At 45.1% G+C, this 21,687-nt stretch overlaps 1 protein-coding gene across 4 annotated transcripts in view; it reads left to right on the top strand.

The window, feature by feature from the left end:
• Nucleotides 1–21,687, top strand: part of Dhx57 (DExH-box helicase 57) — a 50,072-nt gene that overhangs the window by 26,476 nt on the left and 1,909 nt on the right. For all 4 annotated transcript variants that reach the window (XM_052186448.1, XM_052186449.1, XM_052186451.1 and 1 more), the window contains 12 exons: nucleotides 192–400; nucleotides 2,890–3,006; nucleotides 5,724–5,820; nucleotides 6,853–7,026; nucleotides 7,936–8,136; nucleotides 10,349–10,625; nucleotides 11,939–12,034; nucleotides 12,119–12,202; nucleotides 13,447–13,581; nucleotides 14,625–14,699; nucleotides 16,165–16,299; nucleotides 20,059–20,259. In XM_052186448.1, the coding sequence (XP_052042408.1) occupies nucleotides 192–400; nucleotides 2,890–3,006; nucleotides 5,724–5,820; nucleotides 6,853–7,026; nucleotides 7,936–8,136; nucleotides 10,349–10,625; nucleotides 11,939–12,034; nucleotides 12,119–12,202; nucleotides 13,447–13,581; nucleotides 14,625–14,699; nucleotides 16,165–16,299; nucleotides 20,059–20,259 (1,801 nt within the window). The remainder of the gene's footprint in view (nucleotides 1–191; nucleotides 401–2,889; nucleotides 3,007–5,723; nucleotides 5,821–6,852; nucleotides 7,027–7,935; nucleotides 8,137–10,348; nucleotides 10,626–11,938; nucleotides 12,035–12,118; nucleotides 12,203–13,446; nucleotides 13,582–14,624; nucleotides 14,700–16,164; nucleotides 16,300–20,058; nucleotides 20,260–21,687) is intronic.

Raw genomic sequence — 21,687 nt, 5'->3', positions numbered from 1 at the left:
AATGGCATTCATTCCAGTGTGTTCCCAACCAAGCAGGGCACAGCCAGCAGAATCCTGGACTGCTGAGAAGGTAACACCTGAGCTAGACAGAGACAGCAGCTTTCTGCTGAGGGGAAACAAAGTGGGAGAAGAATTTCTTTCTTCTGTAGCAGGAACACACCAGAGACACATTCCTTTATCTTCCCCCACAGGTATGTGTTACAGGACGGGAGCCCATATATGCGTTCCATGAAACAGATTGCAAAGGAAAAGCTTAAAGCCAGGCACAACAGAACCGCACTGGAGGAGGTAGAGGAAGACCTGAGGCTGTCCCTTCATCTCCAGGATGAGGAGGAGTCTGTCAAAGATACGATACCTGATCAGCAGTTAGATTTCAAGCAGCTCTTGATCCGTTATAAAGGTACTGTGCTCACTTACGAATGGTATCAAGTATGCCAACGTTTCTTCTCATTGCTTTCATACCATGACCCACAGGAAGGAAAAACAGGACTTCTTTTATAGTAGCATTGCCTTACATTTGTCAGAACAACTTTAAGCTTACAAACCCGGCAGTCCCATATACACATTACAGCTAGCACACAAGCCAATAGCCTTTGTTTAGTTTGTTTTGTTTTTGTTTCTGTTTTCTGATTATTAAAGAAAAGTCTTTGATAGGAGAGAAAGGGAAACCAGCTGACTCTGCAGGAGTCACAGAGGTTAGAGGTTCTTACAGAAGATAAGTAAGAAATAGGAGTCTAAAGAAAGAGAAGAAAGGTGAACTGGGAGCTGGGGCTAGCTTCAGCTTTAAGGGCAAAGGCAAAGTAGTAACCTAGGACTTCCTGCATGTTCACCTCTGGTTATGTTATACACATAATCAGGCTTCATAGGAAGGAACAGTAGCCAGGTGCAGTATGTCACAGGAGGAAGGACATAGCCAGGTACAGTATGTCACAGGAGGAGGGGATCCCAAACAACACAATTAAAATGTTTAAATGAGGAATTATTTTAAAGATGTAATTTTATTTATTATTTTGATTATTTTTTGAGACAGAGGTTTTACTAAATTTCATGGGCTAGCCTTGAACCCCTGGTTTAGCCTCCCAAGTAACCAGGTCTATAAACATACGGTATTATACTCAATTTAACTATGTTCTTTTTAAAGTTCATATATAGCCAGGCAGTAGTGGTGCATGTCTGTAATCCCAGCACTCTGGGAGGCAGAGGCAGGCAGATTTCTGAGTTCGAGGCCAGCCTGGTCTACAGAGTGAGTTCCAGGACAGCCAGGGCTACACAGAGAAACCCTGTCTCGAAAAAAACAAATCCACCCCCCCCCCCCAAAAAGTTCATGTATACTTCTGGTGTGTAAAATTTACCCAATACTTAAGTAAATTTCATACCTTTCCATGAATGACTTCACTGCAGAGGGGGGAACTAATAACAGTTTCCCAGGGGAGAATGATCAGAGTTAACCAATAAAGGGGCAAGCCAAGCCTGCAGGCCCCAGTCATGCACCGAACACCTGCACTGAAATACCACAACATTATTTTGTGATATTTCAGTCAAAAATGTGTGACTTGATTGTAGTGAACACCAGAAAAACCAAATAGAGGGACACTCTACAAAATAATCTTTAAAATGCCAGTGTTGGCCTGGAAAGATGGATTAATGGGCACATCTATGAGGATTGGCGTTCAGATCCCCAGAGCTTGCATAGCAATCAGGCATGTCAGTGAGCGCTCGTATCTTCAGCAAGAGGTGGTCCTGGAACACACAACACACAGTAGGGTCCCGGGCACATTGACAGTCAGTGGACTGAAACTGCGCTTCAGGGTCAGTGAGAGACCCACAGCTGAGGGGGCTTTTGCTGAGACGTCAGTGGTAGGAAGTTTATAGATTCTTACCTGGATTGTCTGTAGATCGATATCAAAGGGATGGAGTAAGTTCTTTCAGCAGTCGGGGGTCAAAAGAGGACCTGGAACTCACTCTATAGACTAGGTTGGCCATGAACCCACAGAAATCTGCCTGTCTCTGCCTCCCAAGTGACAGGATTAAAGGCCTGCACCACTATGCCCAGCATCGAGGAAGTTCTTAAATTCACATGCATCCTTCAAGGAAGAGCCATCATTTCCATCACTGTCTCAAAGGGACCTAAGAGTTGAGCACTGTTGTGGGAGGCTAGTGAAACAGCTATGTTCCATTCATGTGGTAATTGTTACCTGGGCTTCTAGATGATCTGACTCAGGGTTTGACTGAATCTGGCAGGAGTTTCTAAAATGTGCCTGACTGGATTTTATTCTAGATCTTAAACTTTGAATATATATATGATGGTGAAAGGAGAAGAAGGAGAGAGATAAAAGTTCTAACAGGGCAAGCACTGTCAAGGCAAGGGCTTTCTCTTTGGGTCACTGTTCCAGAAAAACAAAGTACACATGGGCCAGGGCTGTAACTCAGTTGATACAGTCTGTATCAAGTGTATGGGCGTGGCAGGGAGCCTTGGCTTTGCTCTCCAGCAGTACAAAAACTAGACGTGCTGGTGTGCGCGTGCTGGTGTGTGTGTGTGTGCTGGTGTGTGTGTGTGTGTGTGCTGGTGTGTGTGTGTGTGTGTGTGTGCTAGTGCGTGTGTGCTGGTGTGTGTGTGTGTGCTGGTGTGCGCATGCTGGTGTGCGCGTGCTGGTGTGTGCACACTTGAGAGGGAGGCAAGAGGATCGAAAGTTCTCTAGCTAGCCTTAAAGAGAGGGGGAGGGGCAGGGAAAGGGGAGAGTGTGTGCACTTCTGTAACTGGTGGTTTCTGAAGGACTAAACCAAGTAAGCACTTGGATGCAAACTCCTGTGCTATTGAACTGACCCAACGCTCACAAACCTCACAGGTGTATGGTGTAATTACTCTTCTGATTTTTACTTTTCTTTCAGGGGTGAGCAAGTCAGTCATCAAGACAATGTCTGTGATGGATTTTGAAAAGGTCAACCTTGAATTAATAGAGGCCTTGTTAGAGTGGATTGTAGACGGCAAGCACTCCTACCCCCCAGGTAACTCTCCTCAGGCCCCAGGGAGGCACATCGAAAATACTTGGTCCTTGGTAAGCTGCAGGGCTCATCCTCAGTGGGTCTCCTCTATACGTCCCCATTACAGGCCATCCTATCTGGGATCTTCTCTTCACTCTTACTCTGCAGAGCACGACTAGTATTTGATACTGTCTGAAATTATTTTGCTTACTGACCCATCTCCCTTCAGTCCATATAAACTTAAGAGCAAGGGTTTTGCTGGGTGGTGGCAGCACACACTTTAATCCCAGCACTCAGGAGGCAGAGGCAAGTAGATCTCTGAGTTCGAGACCAGCCTTGTCTACAGAGCAAGTTCCAGGACAGCCAGGGCTATGCAGAGAAACCCTTTCTTGAAAAAACAAAATAAAAAGAGCAGGGCTTTCTTGTTCTCCTGTATCTCTCAGCTCCTAGGAAAGGGCTTGGAATGTTTAAGTATAGACCTTTTTAAATTAAGACACAGTCTCACTTTGAGGTTCTAGATAGCCTAGAACTCATTATGTAGACCAGGCTGGCCTTGAACTCACAAAAAGCCACCTGCCTCTGCCTTCTAAATGCTGGGATTAAAGGTGTACACTACCATGACTAACTAAAAAATTTTTGTTGAAGGGTTGGGTGCTGATTGAATAGAATAATAAATCAGTAAAAGACTTTATATGCTCATTACGTAGTACTTAGTAGACTTTATATGCTCATTACGTAGTACTTAGTAGCAATGGTAATGGCTGCTCTCTCAGTTTAGACTTTATCATCGTGATGTTTTCTAAGGAAACTTGAAAGCCATACAAATTATTAAGTTCCTTATTTCTCTTCTCTTGGCAAGTGGCCAGGTATTGCTAACCAATGGGCTGGTTTCATTCCAAAGAAAAAGATTTTTTAAAACAAACATGCCAGGCAAAAAAGAAATCTTAGAGAATTATCAAAAATCACCTGGCATGGTGATACATGGTTTTAATCCCAGCCCTAGGGAAGAAGAGGCAGACAGGTCTCTGTGAGTCCAAGGCCACTCTGGTGTACATAGCAACAGAGCAGTTCCAGGTTAGCCAGAAATACGTAGTGAAACCCTGTCATAAAACAAACAACAACAACGAAACAAAAATTGAATCAGTGATATATTTGTGAATGTGAGAGCTATTCCTGACAGGTGGCTAAGCCCTGAGGGAGGAATAGATAATAATAAAGTAGACAAAAATAGACAATTTCCTATCTATCCACCTATCATCTATCTATCTGTTGTCTCACCACTCTAAGTTGTGTGTCATTCAGTGCAAAGGAGCAGGAGATGGATCTGAGGCTAGAAAATGAAAGTCTGTATTAAGGCAGTCAGCTTACCAGCTAAGGCCTAGCCAAGGGCTGAGTAGTGTGTCTCCTACTGATGCCCTTCTTACGTAGGGTGACTGTGAAGGCCAAATAAGGTAATATGTGTGGAAAAAAAATCCCCGTGCTGTTTGGCCCTCCTATCTTTGTGATGATTTGGACACCTTCCTTGTTCCCTGGGAGAGTGAGACATGACCATAGGCAGTGAGTTCAGGAGGTCTGTCTACTTACAGCCATGCCACACGGCTGCACAAGCATTCTGCTTACAGGTGTGAGGCTGAGGGAGACATTAGTGAGGAGGTTTTCTCATGCATGAAGCACAAGATAAAGCTGGGTATGGAGCTCATGGCCACAGCCCAGTGCTTGGGCCACTGAGGCAGGAGACTCAACATAGGCTAAAGGCCAGCCTGAACTACAGGTCTCAAGACCACCTGAACTACCAAGTGAGACTTGGTCTCAGCAGTCTACAAAAGTAACAACTGGGTTAGAACAGAAATGCTATAATCTCTTACTGTTGCTTATTTTCTTAAATGGACAGTATTAAAGGCCATTAAGGCATGGCTAGTTAATATACTATCTCTTCCAAATGTGTCTAAACTTAGATAATTAGATCAGACCACCCATTATAGTTTTTGTTCTGCTTTGTTTTGTTTCTTATCATATCCAGTAATATGTCTGGATCTCATTAACAAAAGAACCTTCTGGTGTAAAAGATTACTTTTCAACAGTAAAAACAGATAACAATGGCCCCGGTCCTGAAGTATGTTGAAGAGCTTAGCTGGGTCTGATATGTGCAAGGTATTTGCTTTGGTTCTCAGATGTTTCAGAATACACACATACACAGACACACTGACACACACAGAGCTTGGCTAGTGCTTCTTGTATAACTTTTTTTTTGCTTTTTGAGACAGGGTTTCTCTGTGTAGCCCTGACTGTCCTGGAACTCACTCTGTAGACCAGGGTGGCCTTGGACTCAGAAATCCGCCGCCTGCCTCTGCCTTCCAGAAGAAAGTATCAGATCCCATTACAGATGGTTTTGAGTCACCATGTGGTTGCTGGGAATTGAACTCAGGACCTATTGGAAGAGCAGTCAGTGCTCTTAACCACTGAGCCATCTCTCCAGCCCTACTTCTTGTATAATTTAAAGCATACTTTTCTATACCTCAGTTTTCTATTGGAAAAAGGTAAGACTAGTTTGTCCTTATTAAATCAGAGTATATACAAAAATATGATTTCATTTCATTTAGATACTGAAGCTTTACAAAGAAAAACTGGTAATGAAAAGTTATCAGATTGTTGGTTTAAAAACAGTTTTGTGACCTCTATTAGTTTTCCTTGATTATTTATTTATTTGTTTGTTTGTTTGTTTATTTGTTTATTATTCCTAGGTGCTATACTTGTGTTCTTACCAGGGCTAGCAGAAATCAAGATGCTTTACGAGCAGCTACAGTCTAACTCTCTTTTCAACAACAGACGCAGTCACCGGTAAGCTTTCTATCTGTAGTCATACACTGCAGCCATCTTGAAAGATGAAGAGCTGAAAGGGCCCTATGGTCGCCCTCGCCGTCCTTAGACTGTGGTGTCACCTCCCAAACGTGTTTGTTTACCAGCTAGAAATGGGAGACCTCTGTGCTCCAGGAAATGCTACTCCATTCCATCAAGGACAGACATTTCTCTTCACGTATCATAGTGACTCAGCAAATCTGCATGCAGTCTCCCTTGCCCGATTTCTGAGGAGGAGGGGAGGCTGGGGAAAGCCAGTGTTAATAATAACAAAGAAAAGCTGCCATGTTGAGAGAAAACCATTTTCCCCAGTCATTGGATGCGCCATCACATACGAGGGCAAGCTAGCTAACAAGCACTTCCTGGAAATTTAGCAGTGGATATCCAAATTTGCATCACGCTTTGCCTCCCTCTCTCTGGACTTAAGGCAAAAGATTATTCTTTGCTGGTTAGTTTGCTTTAGGCTTGTTACTTATAAAATATCAATCATTTATTCCTCTTAGTGGTTTACTACTGAATAACCCCAGAACTTTTCCCAGGTTGGTACAAGGTTTGTGTTTCTGGAAGGCTGTATTTTATGAGAACAGAAGGGGCCCTCATACCTTGAAGGTTGTGCTCACCGCTGTCAGGGCTTTAGTTAGGGCTGGTTTACAGGTTCAGAGGTTCAGTCCATTATCATCATGGTAGGTAGCAGGGTAGCCCAGGCAGATAGATAGGGTGCTGGAGAAAGAGTTGAGAGTTCTATATCTTCATCCAAAGGCAGCAGGAGGAGATGGGCCTGGCTCTCAGTGGCCAGAATTAATTATACAAATGAGACCTCAAAGTCCCGCTTCCACAGTGACAGACTTCCTCTTGCAGGGCCACACCTCCTAATAGTGCCACCTCCCATGAGCCAAACATATTCAAACAACCACAACTCTTGAAGTCATTTAATTAATTACAGTAGAACTTTACCCATCACAGGTCAGCTTCTAGGGTTTGTGTGGAATCCTTACTGCGCTCCACTTCCTCTAGGTGTGTCATTCACCCGCTCCACTCCTCCTTGTCCAGTGAAGAGCAGCAGGCGGTATTTGCGAAACCTCCCATCGGTGTAACCAAGATTATCATTTCCACCAACATTGCTGAGACATCCGTAACCATTGATGATGTTGTTTATGTCATTGATTCTGGGAAGATGAAAGAAAAGAGGTGGGTGAAGTCACAGAGGGACTGACCTCCTTTAGGATAGCACAGCTGTTGGTGGTTACTGCTAAGGTGCTCTAAAGGAATACTGTATGTGGTTCCATGGCCAGCGTCATGAATGCGAAAGTCAGACTGGGATGAAAAATCACAAGGAATGGGTTCATTTTCCCATGTGATTTTTCATGTGCTTGGATGAGAAGGAAATGGCTAAAGAAAATGTATGTGGTGTCTGAAGGACCTAAATCATCACAGCACTAGTTATACCACTGTCCTACAATAAACCAGCCTGTGTATCTGGAGGAATAAGGTGGCTGTCTTACATAAGTAAGATCACTTGTCTGTGCCCAGTAGTCTTGACAACATTCTTAAAAGTAACTCAGTAAAGTAATTTCAAGAACTGTGTTCAATCCCTAGAAATCACACTTAAGAAAGGAAAGAAGAGCCAGGCAGTGGTGGCACACCCTTGATCCCAGTACTTAGGAGGCAGAGGCAGGTGGATTTCTATAAGTTCGAGGCCAGCCTGGTCTACAAAGCAAGTTCCAGGACAGCCAAGGCGAAACCATGTCTCAAAAAAAAAATAAAATAAAATAAAAAGGAAAAAGGAAGGAAGGGAAAGAGGGAGCAAAGAAGAGAGGGAAAGAGAAGGGGTAGAAGGAAAGAAAAGAAAAAGCTAGCTGTGGTGGCATGTGCTTTTATTATCAGTTCTGAGAAAGGAGAGGCAGGAAAATGACAGATATTCACTGGTTAGCCAGCCTACCCCACTGGGCCAGTAAGAGACCTTGTCTCAAAGAGAAAGAGAGGGAGGGAAGGAGGGAGGGAGAGAGAAAAAGAGAGAACTACAGCCAGCGTTATTCTCTGGCTTACATACACATGCACACAGAATGACTCGGTCTGGTGTTTCCCTTTCCTTTCTAGATACGACGCTGGCAAAGGAATGGAAAGTCTAGAGGACACATTCGTGTCTCAGGCCAACGCTCTGCAGAGAAAAGGCCGAGCTGGCCGAGTTGCATCTGGAGTCTGTTTCCATTTGTTCACGAGCCACCACTACAACCACCAGCTTCTGAAGCAGCAGCTCCCAGAAATCCAAAGAGTGCCCCTGGAACAGCTGTGCCTCAGGTACGGCCACGTGCCTCTGCTGCGCGCACAGGCCATGCTTCTTGTTCTACTTAAGTTTCACGTTCTTGTTCCTAGTAGAAGACGTGGCACTTAGAATAGAGTGCAAGAGCTGGGGGTGGGGTGGGGGGTGGGGGGTGGGGGGTGGGGGGTGGGGGTGGCGCACGCCTGTAATCCCAGCACTCTGGGAGGCAGAGGCAGGCGGATTTCTGAGTTCGAGGCCAGCCTGGTCTACAGAGTGAGGTCCAGGACAACCAGGACTATACAGAGAAACCCTGTCTCGAAAAAAACCAAATCCAAAAAAGAAAAAAAAAAGAATAGAGTGCACGAAGTCATCCATTTGCATAAATCAGTGTGGCCTTTCCTTCCCTTTAACTCTCTGTACATAGAGAGTCTCACATTTTCAGAGCAAGGCCTTACAATAATTCTCAAAAATGCATTTCTAAATTAAGAAAGTAACTTGACTTGCCAGGGATTTCTGCCAGAGGACACAAATATCACAGTATGCCAGAGAAAAATCTACAGCCTCATTATCAGTTAGAGAAAAGCAAACAAAACTTACAGCACCATTATTAGCTAATGAACAAATGTCATAAAATAGGATTTAGTAAGTAGTTAAACAGATTCAATATTACATAATCTAAAGAAGTTTTAATTCAATGTTTATGAAAAATTGTTTTATGATATAAGAAATGCAAATTATTCATACTCTTTTATCCAATTGTTAACTTAAAAAAGGAAATAAAATAGCCAAGGCTATGGTAAGGCTTAGTTGTAGAAAGCGCTTCTTTTTAAGTGCTGGGATTGAACCCAGTGCTGTGCATGGCAGCCAAGTCTTCTGCCCTGGGCTATACCTTCCCTCCCATCCCCCACCCCCTCCCACCCCCCCCACCCCCAGTCACGTGTGCTCCTGCCAGTGTACTTCATCCTTTATCCCCCCTGCAGTGTCACTACGTTGGTCACTGTCAGGGCGAGAGAGAAAGCTGAGCACCAAATATGTGCACATCAGTGAGCCACGGCTGTGCTGTATGAGCGATAACACCAAAGGAGATGCTAAGATGGGGGAGGGGTGGGGGTGGTTGGAGGCGCGCACCTTTAATCCCAGCACTCACTACAGAGTGAGTTCCAGGACAGCCAGGGCTACACAGAGAAACCCTGTCTCGGGAAAGCACGAACAGGCACAGGCAGTCTGACTGCCAGGTCCTATGGGTCCTATGGTAGTTCTGTTTTCAGCTGGAGGAGCCTCCCTGCCTCCCACGGCAGCTGCCCAATGTCCCTTCCCACCCGCAGTCGTCAAGATTTCCACATCCTTACCAATGCTTTGTTCACTATCGGAATTCTCTTTCATAATCTGAACCCACTGTTAAGAGAAGGCCATCTTGAAAAGCTTGAAAGCTTTCATTTGAAAGTTTGTTAAAAGAATTTTTAATATGGGTAGGTAGAACTTGGAGTGTTTCTGAAGTTCATTGCTAAGAAAGCTAGAGGGACAAGATTTTTAAAGGCTTTACTTAAAGCAGCCCTGCAGCTGGGTGTGGTGATCCCAGTCGGTGATCCTGGAATGGGGGAGGTGCCTTCTACTTGTCTCAAAACCATGACGTGCTGTGTGGCTTAGAAACGCACTTAGGAGTTGGAGAGCGGGCTGTGGGATTAAGAGCTCTTGCTGCCCTTCCAGAAGACCTGAGTTCAGTTCCCACTGCCCATTGTCAGACAGCTCAAAACCATTTGGAATACAATTCCAAGGGAGTCTACACCCCTGGCCTCTGACAGCACCTGCAGTGTGTGCACACGCCTACATACAGACACATCTCACATAATTAGCCCCGACTGGCGTCCAGTGCCCCATGCAGCTTGGGCTGCTGTGAAGACTGGTCCTAGCTGGATGCTTAAACAGAACCCAAACTCGTCCTCACGCATGCACCAAGTGCATGCACTACACTTTAACTTCTGACATCTACTGATTTGTTTTTTTCGAGACAGGGTTTCTCTGTGTAGCCCTGGCTGTCCTGGAACTCACTCTGTAGACCAGGCTGGCCTCGAACTCAGAAATCCGCCTGCCTCTGCCTCCCAAGTGCGTGGATCAAAGGCTGCACCACCACCGCTCAGCAAATCACCTCTTTTTTTAAAGGCATTTCTTACTCAAAAAACAAAAGTCATCCCCCTGCTTCATTCTACCAGATATCACATTTACAAATCATGATTTTTTTTTCTTTTTCAGAATTAAAATTTTAGAAATGTTTAGTACTCATAATCTCCAGTCTGTGTTCTCTCGGCTCCTTGAACCTCCACATATTGATTCTCTGCGTGCCTCAAAAGTGCGGTTGCGAGACTTGGGGGCCTTGACTGCAGATGAAAAGCTGACTCCTCTGGGTTACCACTTGGCCTCTCTGCCGGTGGACGTGAGGATCGGCAAACTGATGCTGTTAGGATCCATCTTCCGCTGCCTGGACCCTGCTCTCACCATTGCTGCCAGCTTGGCTTTCAAGTCCCCTTTTGTAAGTGAACATATGTCTAAATTGGAATTTCTGTCACAGGTCTCCAAGGAATCTTTAGACTTCAGCGGCATGTGAGCCCCTAAAAATGTGCGTGTATGTGGGTGTGAAAGATCTCAGAGCACAATGGTATGTGATCCTCAGAAAAATTTCTATCTCCCCATCCCCCCAAAAACCTTGGGAATCAGAGGTATAGCTTATTAAAGTAATATGCTTTTTGTTTGCTATTGCTTATTTTAGAAAAATCAAAAATAGTAAACAGCAAGATACCACTATATATTTTCAAAAGGTAATGAACACATTTATCAACCTTCAGAAGTAACTCTATTGAAAGATAATTTTCACACACAGCCCACTCATGTAAAAAATATTTAAGTCAGTAGATGTCAGAAGTTAAAGTGTAGTGCATGCACTTGGTGCATGCGTGAGGACGAGTTTGGGTTCTGTTTAAGCATCCAGCTAGGACCAGTCTTCACAGCAGCCCAAGCTGCATGGGGCACTGGACGCCAGTCGGGGCTGTAGAGTAGAGTCCCTCTCTGACATCAAAGTGAAAAAATAAGTTGAGTGTGATGATCTGTATTCTGGAAGCAGAGGGAGGATGACCACCACAAATGTGAAGCCAGCTTAGCGTACATAGCAAGTTCTAGGCTAGCCAGTGTCTCACAGTAAGAGTGTCTTAAAAAACAAAAACGGGGCTGGAGAGATGGCTCAGCAGTTAAGAACACTGGCTGCAGGCTGGAGAAACGTTCCAGAGGTTAAGAGCACTGACTGCTCTTTCTGAATTCCTGAGTTCAATTCCCAGCAACCACATGGTGGCTCACAACCATCTGTAATGGGATCCAGTGTCCTGTTCTGGTGTGTCTGAAGACATGACAGTGTACTCATATACATTTAAATAAACCTTAACCAAAATGTAAAAGAAAAGAAAAGAACACTGTCTGCTCTTCCAGACTAGGGTTCAATTCCCAGCATCCACATGGCAGCTCACAGCTATTGTATCTCAAGTTTCAGGGACTCTGTCACCTTTGCTGAAGGTAAATCATTAAAAAAAAAAGAAAGAGCCAAACAACAGATCCAGCAAATAAAATGAGCGGTCCTTGATGGCTGTCTTTTGCCATTTGGTCCTAAACGACTAAAGAGCTTACCTCAGGTTCATTTCGGGCTCAAAGAACAAAGAGCCATTCGGTAGCTCGACCGACCCGCCATGCTAGCCCTGACCTTGCCAGATGCTGTCCCTGGGGAGTGGCTTCAGCTGTCGGAGAGTGCCTTTTGAAACCCCAGATAAACCTTGTCCTTCAAATCCCTTCCTCACGTAGGTGTCTCCCTGGGATAAAAAAGAAGAGGCTAATCAGAAAAAGCTGGAATTTGCATTTGCAAACAGTGATTACCTGGCTCTTCTATGCGCATATAAGGTAGGGAACCTCAGACCGTAGGTGTGCAGCCACAGCTGGCACCAATATCAGAGTGAGTTCAGCTTGATTTTCTCCTCAATTTAGGGTTGGCAGCTGAGTACAAAAGAAAGCGCACGAGCAAGTTACAATTACTGCAGACAGAATTTCCTGTCTGGGAGAACCCTGCAAGTGAGTTACCTCTTCTGTGCCCCCCTCACTGTTTCCACTGTGATAGCTGGCAGCTGCCCAGAAGGGTTGTCAGGACAGTGGGAATGCTCAGTCTTGTCAGCTGGGCAAAATGCGCTCCTGAACATGAGGATATGTGTTTCTGTCTTCCCTGTGACGTGGTCATAGGCCTCCTTCCATGGTGTCTTGATGGAGGTCTCTACAAAGCTTTCGTTTTACGAACAATCTGGAGGCTGGAGAAAGGGAGGCCCACGGAACACAAAACAGGTGTTCTTGGTCCTTCTGCTTCCTGGCCTCTAAAAGTCCTTCTTTTCCTTCTGGTAGCTAAGTTGTGCCAGAGACCTGATCTGATCTGACCTGCTTTGCTCTGATCAGAGAATGAACTGGATTCAGGTTGCCCGCATGCGTAGCAAGCCATCCGCCATCCATGTGTGCCTCCCAGTTTTACAGTAGTGGGCTCTTTTGTGTTGCCAGGACTGTCCTCAACACCTATACTCAATCCTCCTGCCTCCCCCTGCCTTCCAAGTAAGGAGACCTTAAACATGAGCCGCTGCATTTGATTCTTGCAGCCTATATTTGACCAAAAGTCACAAGACAAAGATATTGGCACGTTTTAGTGTCTAAATGTAAAACACTCAGTGTCCCCATATTCCCAGCATCAGCTGTGATTCAGTAATTCCATAAGGTAAGGAAGGTTCTACAGATGAGTTTCACTGAGAGAAACGTTAGCTACTCTAGGCTCTGGGAAGGGACTGACAGGACTTGGATAGAAATGCAGACAGACAGGTTAAAAAGTAAAGCAACAAGCCTGATGTGGGAGCTGTGGGCAGATCTCTGAGCTGGAGGCCAGCCTGGGCTGCAGAATGAGTTCCAGGTCAGCCGGGCTACACAGCCAAACCCTGTCTCGAAAAACAAAACAGACAAAACCAAAGCAAAAGGCAACAAGCAGTACCACAAGCAAAAATAAATTACATTTGTTTTGCCCATCCCAAGATTTTGCAAGAAACTCAGACCAGTCACACTACAGTTAAAATGTGTAAAATATAAAATGATGATGGGGTTTTTGAAGGCTTTGGCTTCCATGTAACTGTCTCACTCTGTCTGCCAGTTTGTAATACGTGAAAGCCACCTTCCACCTTCCAAGAGTGACAGAGCCCAAGTGTACTCGTCACTGTGTTACACATCTGGGAGCCGTTCACTAGATGTGTTGCTAGCTCCTTCTTTAAAAGGTCCATCCCTTCTTTCAGGAAATGGCCAGCCTCAAACGGCAGTTCACTGAGCTGCTGTCCGACATAGGGTTTGTAAAAGAAGGACTCCGCGCAAAAGAAATTGAAAAAAGAGCCCAAGGAGGAGATGGCGTCCTGGATGCCACAGGAGAGGAGGTGAGGAATGTGCACCTCTGTCTTGATTGATTTTATTCTAATAGCTTAGCACTGGAATGTGGGCGGGGCATCGTGGCCAGGGAGCAGTGGCACACCGGACTCTCGGGTCCACAAATATGTCAGCTAACTTTCACGAGATCAGGAGTTTTTCAGTTCATTGTCAACACTGCTTTCTTTTAAATTTCACACTTGTTCTTCATAATTCTGTAATTCACAGTAGGCTCTAGTAATGTTTTCTCAAAATAGGCCAGCCTTTACCAACCAATGTCTTAGGTGTGATTTTAGAAAAAGACTTCTTCCTGATGAACTTATGTTCCTTTGTTTTAAAACTATTAGTATTTGCTGAGAGTCTGACTGTCTCACAAACCAGACTCTTTCTCTCCATGATGTTTGTCAGCACCACCTCTGTTTGTTTACTTGTTTAAATCTGTGCAAAAAGAGTTGGCTTTGATCATACTGGGCAGCAGGACCTGGCACCAGTTTCGCCTTGGCCCTAGTGCGGGCCCCTTAACCACAGCACAGTCAGGAGCACTGGCTTCATAACTGCTGGGCATGCTTCTAGAAAATGAGCATCTAAATTACCCCAGGCTGATATGAGCAGTGCTGTCCGTGCTCTGTATCCAAATGTAGTGCAGGTAACAAGACAATCTGCCTGAATTCTTGTTCTATTAGATGCATGCATCTAGAAATGTAAGCTCTTTAAGCCTGGATGCTGACATGTTCCCACCTTGATGATAATGGACTGAACCTCTGAGCCTGTAAGTCAGCCCCAGTTAAATGTTGTCCTCAAAGAGTTGCCTTGGTCATGGTGTCTGTTCACAGCAGTGAAACCCTAAGACAGAAGTGTACACCTTTAATTCCAGCATTTGGGAGATAGAAGCAGCTGAGCTCTTTGAGTTAGAGGCCAGCCTGGTCTAGATAGTGAATTTTAGGCCAGGCAGGGCTAAAGTGGAACCGTCTCAAAAAGAAAAAAGAAAGATAAATGATAGCAAGCGCATGACCTCCTAAAATACCTCCTATGGCAATGCTATGTTTCTCTACAGGCTAACACGAATGCTGAGAACCCCAAGCTGATATCAGCAGTGCTGTGTGCCGCTCTGTATCCAAATGTAGTGCAGGTAACAGGACACTTCCTGAATCTTCTTGTTTCTTGTTCTATTAGTGACCAAAGGATAAACTTTAAATTTGTTCAGTAAATACAGCGCACAAGGATTCCCAGTTCATTCATTCTCCCAATCCCAGATATTGTATGAGACAAGGTTGTGAATGAGTCTGCAGTGCACACACAGACTGCCTAAGTTTAGTAGTATGAAGAAGTGCAGAATTACCCAAGGACATAGATTTGTTTACTTTTTTTGTTTACTCTTTTTTAAAAGATTTATTTATTTATTTTATGTATATATGAGTACACTGTACCTGTACTGATGGTTGTGAGCCATCATGTAGTTGCTGGGAATTTGAATTCAGGACCTCTGCTCACTGCGGTTGGCCCTGCTTGCTCCAGTCTAAAGATTTATTTATTATTATATCTAAGTACACAGAAGAGGGCATCGGATTTCATTACAGTTGGTGTGAGCCACCATGTGGTTGCTGGGAATAGAACTCAGGACTTTCAGAAAAGCAGTCAGTGCTGTTAACCGTTGAGCCATCTCTCCAGCCCGTCTTGCTTACTCTTAAAATTGGCCAAAACAAACAAACAAAAAAACCCACATCTAATAATTAATACAGATTCTGTGTGAGTCCTTAAATAGCCACTATGGGTGAGAATAAAATTTATATATCTGTCCTAACTATGCTCCATTTCTAGAGCTATAGAGAAAATTTGCAAATATGCACAAAGTTGTAACCAGGAGGATATTCTTTCAACAGATCTAATTTTTACCCGGCAAATCTAACTGTGCAGTAATGTGTACCAGCTGTGGTGGTGCACACCTGTAATCACTGCGCAGGAGGATGGAGGCAAAAGGACTGGGAGTTCAGAGGCTGCGTCAGCTACACAAGTCCAACCCACGCGGGCCATTTAAGACCTGCTCTATAAATAACAAAGTTTAATGATGAAGTTATAGACACTTACAATGAAGTACTATATAATTCTTGATAACAATGCTTTAGGAAAATCTTGAACAAATATAAAAATGTGTTCAACATAAAAAGCTTAAGAAGCAAGTGATACAACAGCCCTGGGACAGGGGGCCGGCTCAGCGATAAAGAGGCTTGCCTGCAAGCCTCCAGCCCGAGTTTGATCCCTGGGGCCTACATGATGGGAAAAGAGAACCAGTTCATGCAAGCTGTTCTCTGACTACACATGGTGTGTGTGCCCCCCCCCAACACACACACAGACTTATACACATTCATATCCTGGCACTAGGGAGATGAAACAGGAGAATCACAGGTTTGAGGCCAACCAAGGGTTCATAGTAAATTCCAGGATAACCAGGGCTATACAATGAGATCCTGCCTTGTAAAAAATGAAACATAAAAAGAAACAAAAACTACTCAAGCGATTCTTGTTTTTTTTTTCCCAAAGAACAAGTCCTGCAATGAAAATATGTTTATCTATTTTCATAAATACTTGTCATCTAGGTCAAGACCCCAGAAGGAAAGTTCCAGAAGACCAGTTCTGGAGTCGTCAGACTGCAGCCAAAGTCAGCTGAGCTGAAGTTTGTTACCAAGAATGATGGATACGTCCACATTCACCCTTCCTCGGTGAACTATCAGGTCAGCATGCAGCGTCTGTTATGCTACCTGTAGTACATCCTCAAATGAAACACAGTCCCTAAAGCAGAAGAGCCTTAGTCTGTGACTTGCATGTCTCCAGGAGTGCCACAGATTTAGAGAAAGTTGACTCTGTATAAACAGACTGACAGGCTGTTTCTGGAAAGGCTTTACATTTTGAGAAAATTCTACTATATATATAAGTCTTCAACCCTGCTCTCTAATGAGCCCTGTTCCCGTGCACTGGTCTGGAGGTCGTGAGGTCATCCCACCATCAGCATGCTTTTGCCAGCCCTTTAGTCTGTCCCTCCTTCAGCCTGCTGCCATGAGACTGCAGCCTCTTCCCCATAGGTAAACTCATCTATGGTCACAGTAGCTGTCAAATCTAAAGGGACATCACCTGGTCCCCATATGGCTTTTCACATTGTTAACTTCCTTCCCCTTGATTCAGTGATCTCTTTACTCCTGAAGGAGCCCCTCCCGTCCCTGGTCACTGTCTGCTTTTCCAGGTCCCTTTCTCTGCTCGGGGGCAGTGGTCTGCCTTCCTTCTGCTTTTCTCACTGCAGTGTGTGTATACCCCTAGTACCCCTAGACCCTCCGAGGGCACACGTCATGCCCTCAGCTGCCCACTACATGCTGACCTGAGGTCTGTCCAGAGCTCAGCATTTTCTGAACTTTCCTGCTAGAGAACAGCAACTAGCGTTCTCCAGTCACCTCAGATCAAAAGTCACTGTCTTCCTGTGCACTACTGTCTTCCTGTGTACTGTCCTGGTGAATGGTGCCATCTGTATCAGAGCCTGATGTCATGGCGACTTCTGCTTTTCTCTGTATTGATTCAATTGGTCACCAAGTTAGGCAATGCCACCTTTGCCTCTTCCACTTCCTCAGTTCAAACCCCAAACACTGTTTCATGCCCAAAGTACTGTAATAATCTGGAGTCCTCTCTGGCCTTTTGCATTTCTTTTTTTGGTTTTTTGGATTTTGTTTTTTTCGAGACAGGGTTTCTCTGTATAGCCCTGGCTGTCCTGGAACTCACTCTGTAGACCAGGCTGGCCTCGAACTCAGAAATCCGCCTGCCTCTGCCTCCTAGAGTGCTGGGATTACAGGCGTGCGCCACCATCGCCTGGGCGCCCTTTTGCATTTCTGCTCTGTTATCTTGATCCTTTTCTTAAATCTTCATATATGGAGTGTGTTGTTGGCTCTCACTTGATCCTTCACATCTGCCCTGATCCCTCAAAACCCACTTCCCCTGTCTGTCTGGATGCTGTAGAGGTGCACACACTGCAGCAGAGTTTCCCATTACCATGACCCCAGACATGCTGCTTCTGTTCCCAGAAGGACAGTCTCATTCCCCAGGAAGCCCGTGCTTACCCTGACATTTCCACTAAGTCATCTGCTGGGTGGGGAATGTGGCTAGTGATAGAGTGCTTGCCTGGTCTGGCAAGGTCCTGTGTTCAATCCTCAGCACTTCCAACTCAGAACAGAATCCCCTTAGTACCACTCCCCCTCTAGACTTCTCTGCCTCCACTGTTCTGCGGCCTGGGTATACATCTGCCCACTGTTCTTCCTGCCACACTGTCCTGGAATTATAAAATCCATGAGGAGAGGAGTTTTTACATTCCCAGAGTCTATCATGATGCATGGCTGAAAGTCGATGCTCAATGAAGCTTTCAGGAGAGATGAAGAAGAAAACACAGAAAGAACACAGAGAGAGCCAGGTGGAGTGGTGCTCGCCTTTCATCCCAGCACTAGGGAGGCAGAGGCAGGTCCACACGGTGAGTTCCAGGACAGCCAGAGCTACATAGTGAGACCCTATGTCAAACAAAACAAAACAAAACAAGTAGAGGCCACGTGAGGTTGAAAGGCCAGTGCTGGGCTGGAGCGATGGCTCAGCGGTTAAGCTCACTGACAGACTGCTCTTCCAAAGGTCCTGAGTTCAAATCCCAGCAACCACATGGTGACTTACAACCATTGGTAACAAGATCTGATGCCCTCTTCTGGAGTGTCTGAAGATAGATACCCTGTACTTAACATGTAACAAATAAGTAAACTTAAAAAAAAAAAAAAAAAGAAAAGAAAAGTCACTGCTGGTCAGCCCATGGTGCTACTGAGAAAAGTGGTGGTAAACCTTAGGAAGGGTCTCCTCGGGCTCAGAGGCCCAGGAGGCCGTCCACTCATCTTGCTGCATCTGACTTAGAGAACACAGGCCTGAGTTAGCTCCACTCTTCAGTTAGCCACGTGGAAGACATCCATGCATCCGGGCAGGGCTAGTCTGACTCCGGGTTGTAGGCCACGAAGGATAAGTGTACGTGAACGGGGTCCTTCCACTTGAGCAGCTGTAGCTGTGTAGACAGGCAGGAAATGAGTCAGTGACAAATGCCCTAGAGAAGAGGTTATGCAGGCAGCAAGACTGAGCGAGGATCAGTCAGGAAGAGCTCTGGGTTAGCAATAGGGTCCTGACTGAAAAGCAGGCCACACAGATCTCTAAAGAGAACATCCTAGCACAGGAAGTAAGTGCTGAGACCAGGAGCAGGAGTGTATTTGGGATGGTCTGGAATATGGAAGAAGGCAACAGATCATAAAGTTCAGTGGGGTGACCGAGCCAGGCAGTCATGACGGGAGCTGTGCAGGGACAAATGGGCCAGGGTCGGGTTGTGTAGGGAATTTAGATTTTTACCCTTTGGGGACCACTTGGAGTGTTTTGGCCATAACAGAAAGGTCACTGTGACTGCTGTGGGAGATGCGGAAGCAGCAGTGTGAGTGCAGAGGAAGCCCCTGCGGTGCTCCCTGAGGAAGGCGAAGGTTTATGGCTACAAAGGTCATGCGAATGGGACTCTGTGAGATCCTAACTATTTTAAACACATAGCTGTCAGGACTTGATGATGTTCCAAATGGAACTGGGCTGAAAAGACAGGCAAGCTCTCCCACGCGGGGAGGGGGCTTGAACACAGGGGTGGGGAGCCTTTCTGAAGCCATTTTCTGAAATGAGGATCTGTAAAGAAAAAGAATCAGGAATTCTTTTAGGTATTAGCTTGCAGAGGACCCAGATTCAGTTCTCAACTGATGGTTCACACTGTCCAAAGCTCCAAATGCAAGGATCCAATGCCTTATTATAACCTCTGTAGACACAAATCTATGCAGGCAAAACATGCATAAAATGAATAAATGTAGAAAAATTATTTTAAAACATTATGTATATATGTATCATAACGTCACAAGAGGCCCCAAAAACATGTACAGTTTTACTTTAGTGTTCAGTTACAAATGTAGGTGCTTCTGAGATGGCTCAGCAGATAACTCTGGTGTCAGACCGTGCGGCCTGAGTTCTGTCCCTGGGACTCCACTAGAGGAGAGGGAACTGGATCCTGCCAGTCTCCGTCAACCTTTACATGCGTGCAATGGCACATGAATACGAGCACAAATAAATAAAAATAGTTTAAAAACATACCTCTGAAAACGTCTTTTGAATGCCACCAAAAGGGTCTTTTTATTGCTGTTGATTTGTTTCCTGGGGTACCAGGGATTGAACCCAGGGCCTTGTGCATGCTGTGCAAATGTTTTATCACTGAGCTACATCCCCAGCCCTAACAAGGAGAAGTTTGCAAAGCGTTGGATGCATGTTAGATGTCTAATGGGTATTAGGAAGTCACACATAACACAGCAAACGCAGAGGAAAGGTCTTTAGTGGCTGCACAGCTCTGAAGTCCACGGGACTGGCGGGAATCCCCTTATGTGGCCACCGACCTCACTTTGTTGTTACAGGTCAGACACTTCGACAGCCCCTACCTGTTGTACCATGAGAAAATCAAAACCAGCCGGGTGTTTATCCGAGACTGCAGCATGGTGTCTGTGTACCCCCTGGTCTTGTTTGGAGGGGGCCAAGTAAACGTGCAGCTTCAAAGAGGGGCGTTCGTGGTCTCCCTGGACGATGGCTGGATCCGCTTTGTGGCTGCCTCCCATCAGGTAAGGAGCAGCTGCTCTGGTTAGAGGCTCGGGGCATGAGGGGCTCTGGAATATGAACTGAACAACATTCTTTCAGGACCAAGAGTAACAGAACTAAAGGGCAGGAGTGTGGAACCAACATGAGGCAGAGGAGGGCCTAACAGTGCCGGAAGCAGCGGGGTAGGGGCACCTGGGATGGTTAGAACGATACAGAGGTCCGAGTCAGAGGCTGAGGCAAGATGATTACTGTGTGTTTGAGGACAGCCAGAGTTACATAGCAAAACCTTGCTTCAATAACAAAAACAAACAGTAGAATCTACAAAGAGAGGGTGTTGGACCCTCCTTAGTTATATACAGCTAAGCAAAAATAAATCAATAAAAATCACCCTGACCTTACCATTATCATAAAAGAAAAAAGTGATCAGACTATACTTCATTGATAGGCCTTGGGTTTAATCTCCAGAACCACAAAAATAAAGCAATAAATAAATAAGAAATGAACTATATATACTAGGAGTCCCAGCCACCCAGGAAACTAAGGCAAGAGGATCACTCAAGCCAGGTATGTAAGACTACAGGTGGTGGCGCACACCTTTAATCCCAGCACTTGGGAGGCAGAGGCAGGTGGATTTCTGAGTTCAAGGCCAGCCTGGTCTTCAGATTAAGTTCCAAGACAGCCAGGGCTACAGAGAAGCCCTGTCTCAACAACAACAAAAAAATTAATTAATTAATTAATTAATTAATTAATTAATTAAAAATGCAGATTCTTAAAAGACTAGTAGCTTGGGCAACATAATAAATGAAAATATACCTCAGAGGTAGAGCATGTAGCATAAAACTTTGAATACAATCCCTAGTACTTTAAAAAAAAAATCCCTAGGGCTGGAGAGATGGCTCAGTGGGTAAGAGCACCAACTGTTCTTCCAAAGGTCATAAGTTCAAATCCCAGCACCCACATGGTGGCTCACAACCATCCGTAAAGAGATCTGATGCCCTCTTCTGGTGTGTCTGAAGACAGCTACAGTGTACTTACATATAATAAACAAATCTTTAAAAAAAAAAAAAAAAAAGAAAGAAAAGAAACCCTAATATATGTTATTTACCCTAATATACCCAGCATGTTTAGTTCAAACGTGTAATCAATATGAAAAGCTACTGAGTTAACTTACCTCTCTTTGCATATTGCCTTTAAAGTCGGGTGTGCACTTACACTCCTCAGCACATCTCAGTTTGAACCAGGTAGACTTCATGTGCTCATGAAATCACCACTATGATGATTGGCGTCATAAGCCAGGGGACCAGGCAGGGCTGGTTAGGTGCAGCAGCTGGATGGCAAAGGGCCACTCTCCCTGTGTAAGCAAGATGGCTGCAGATCCTGGCTTCACAACTATTCAACCTGCCACCCGGAAAGGAGAGAGAGAGAGAGAGAGAGAGAGAGAGAGAGAGAGA

This window comes from Apodemus sylvaticus, chromosome 6, assembly GCF_947179515.1.
Source record: "Apodemus sylvaticus chromosome 6, mApoSyl1.1, whole genome shotgun sequence".
Classification (NCBI taxonomy): domain Eukaryota; kingdom Metazoa; phylum Chordata; class Mammalia; order Rodentia; family Muridae; genus Apodemus; species Apodemus sylvaticus.
This window is presented reverse-complemented; position numbering and strand designations above follow the sequence as displayed.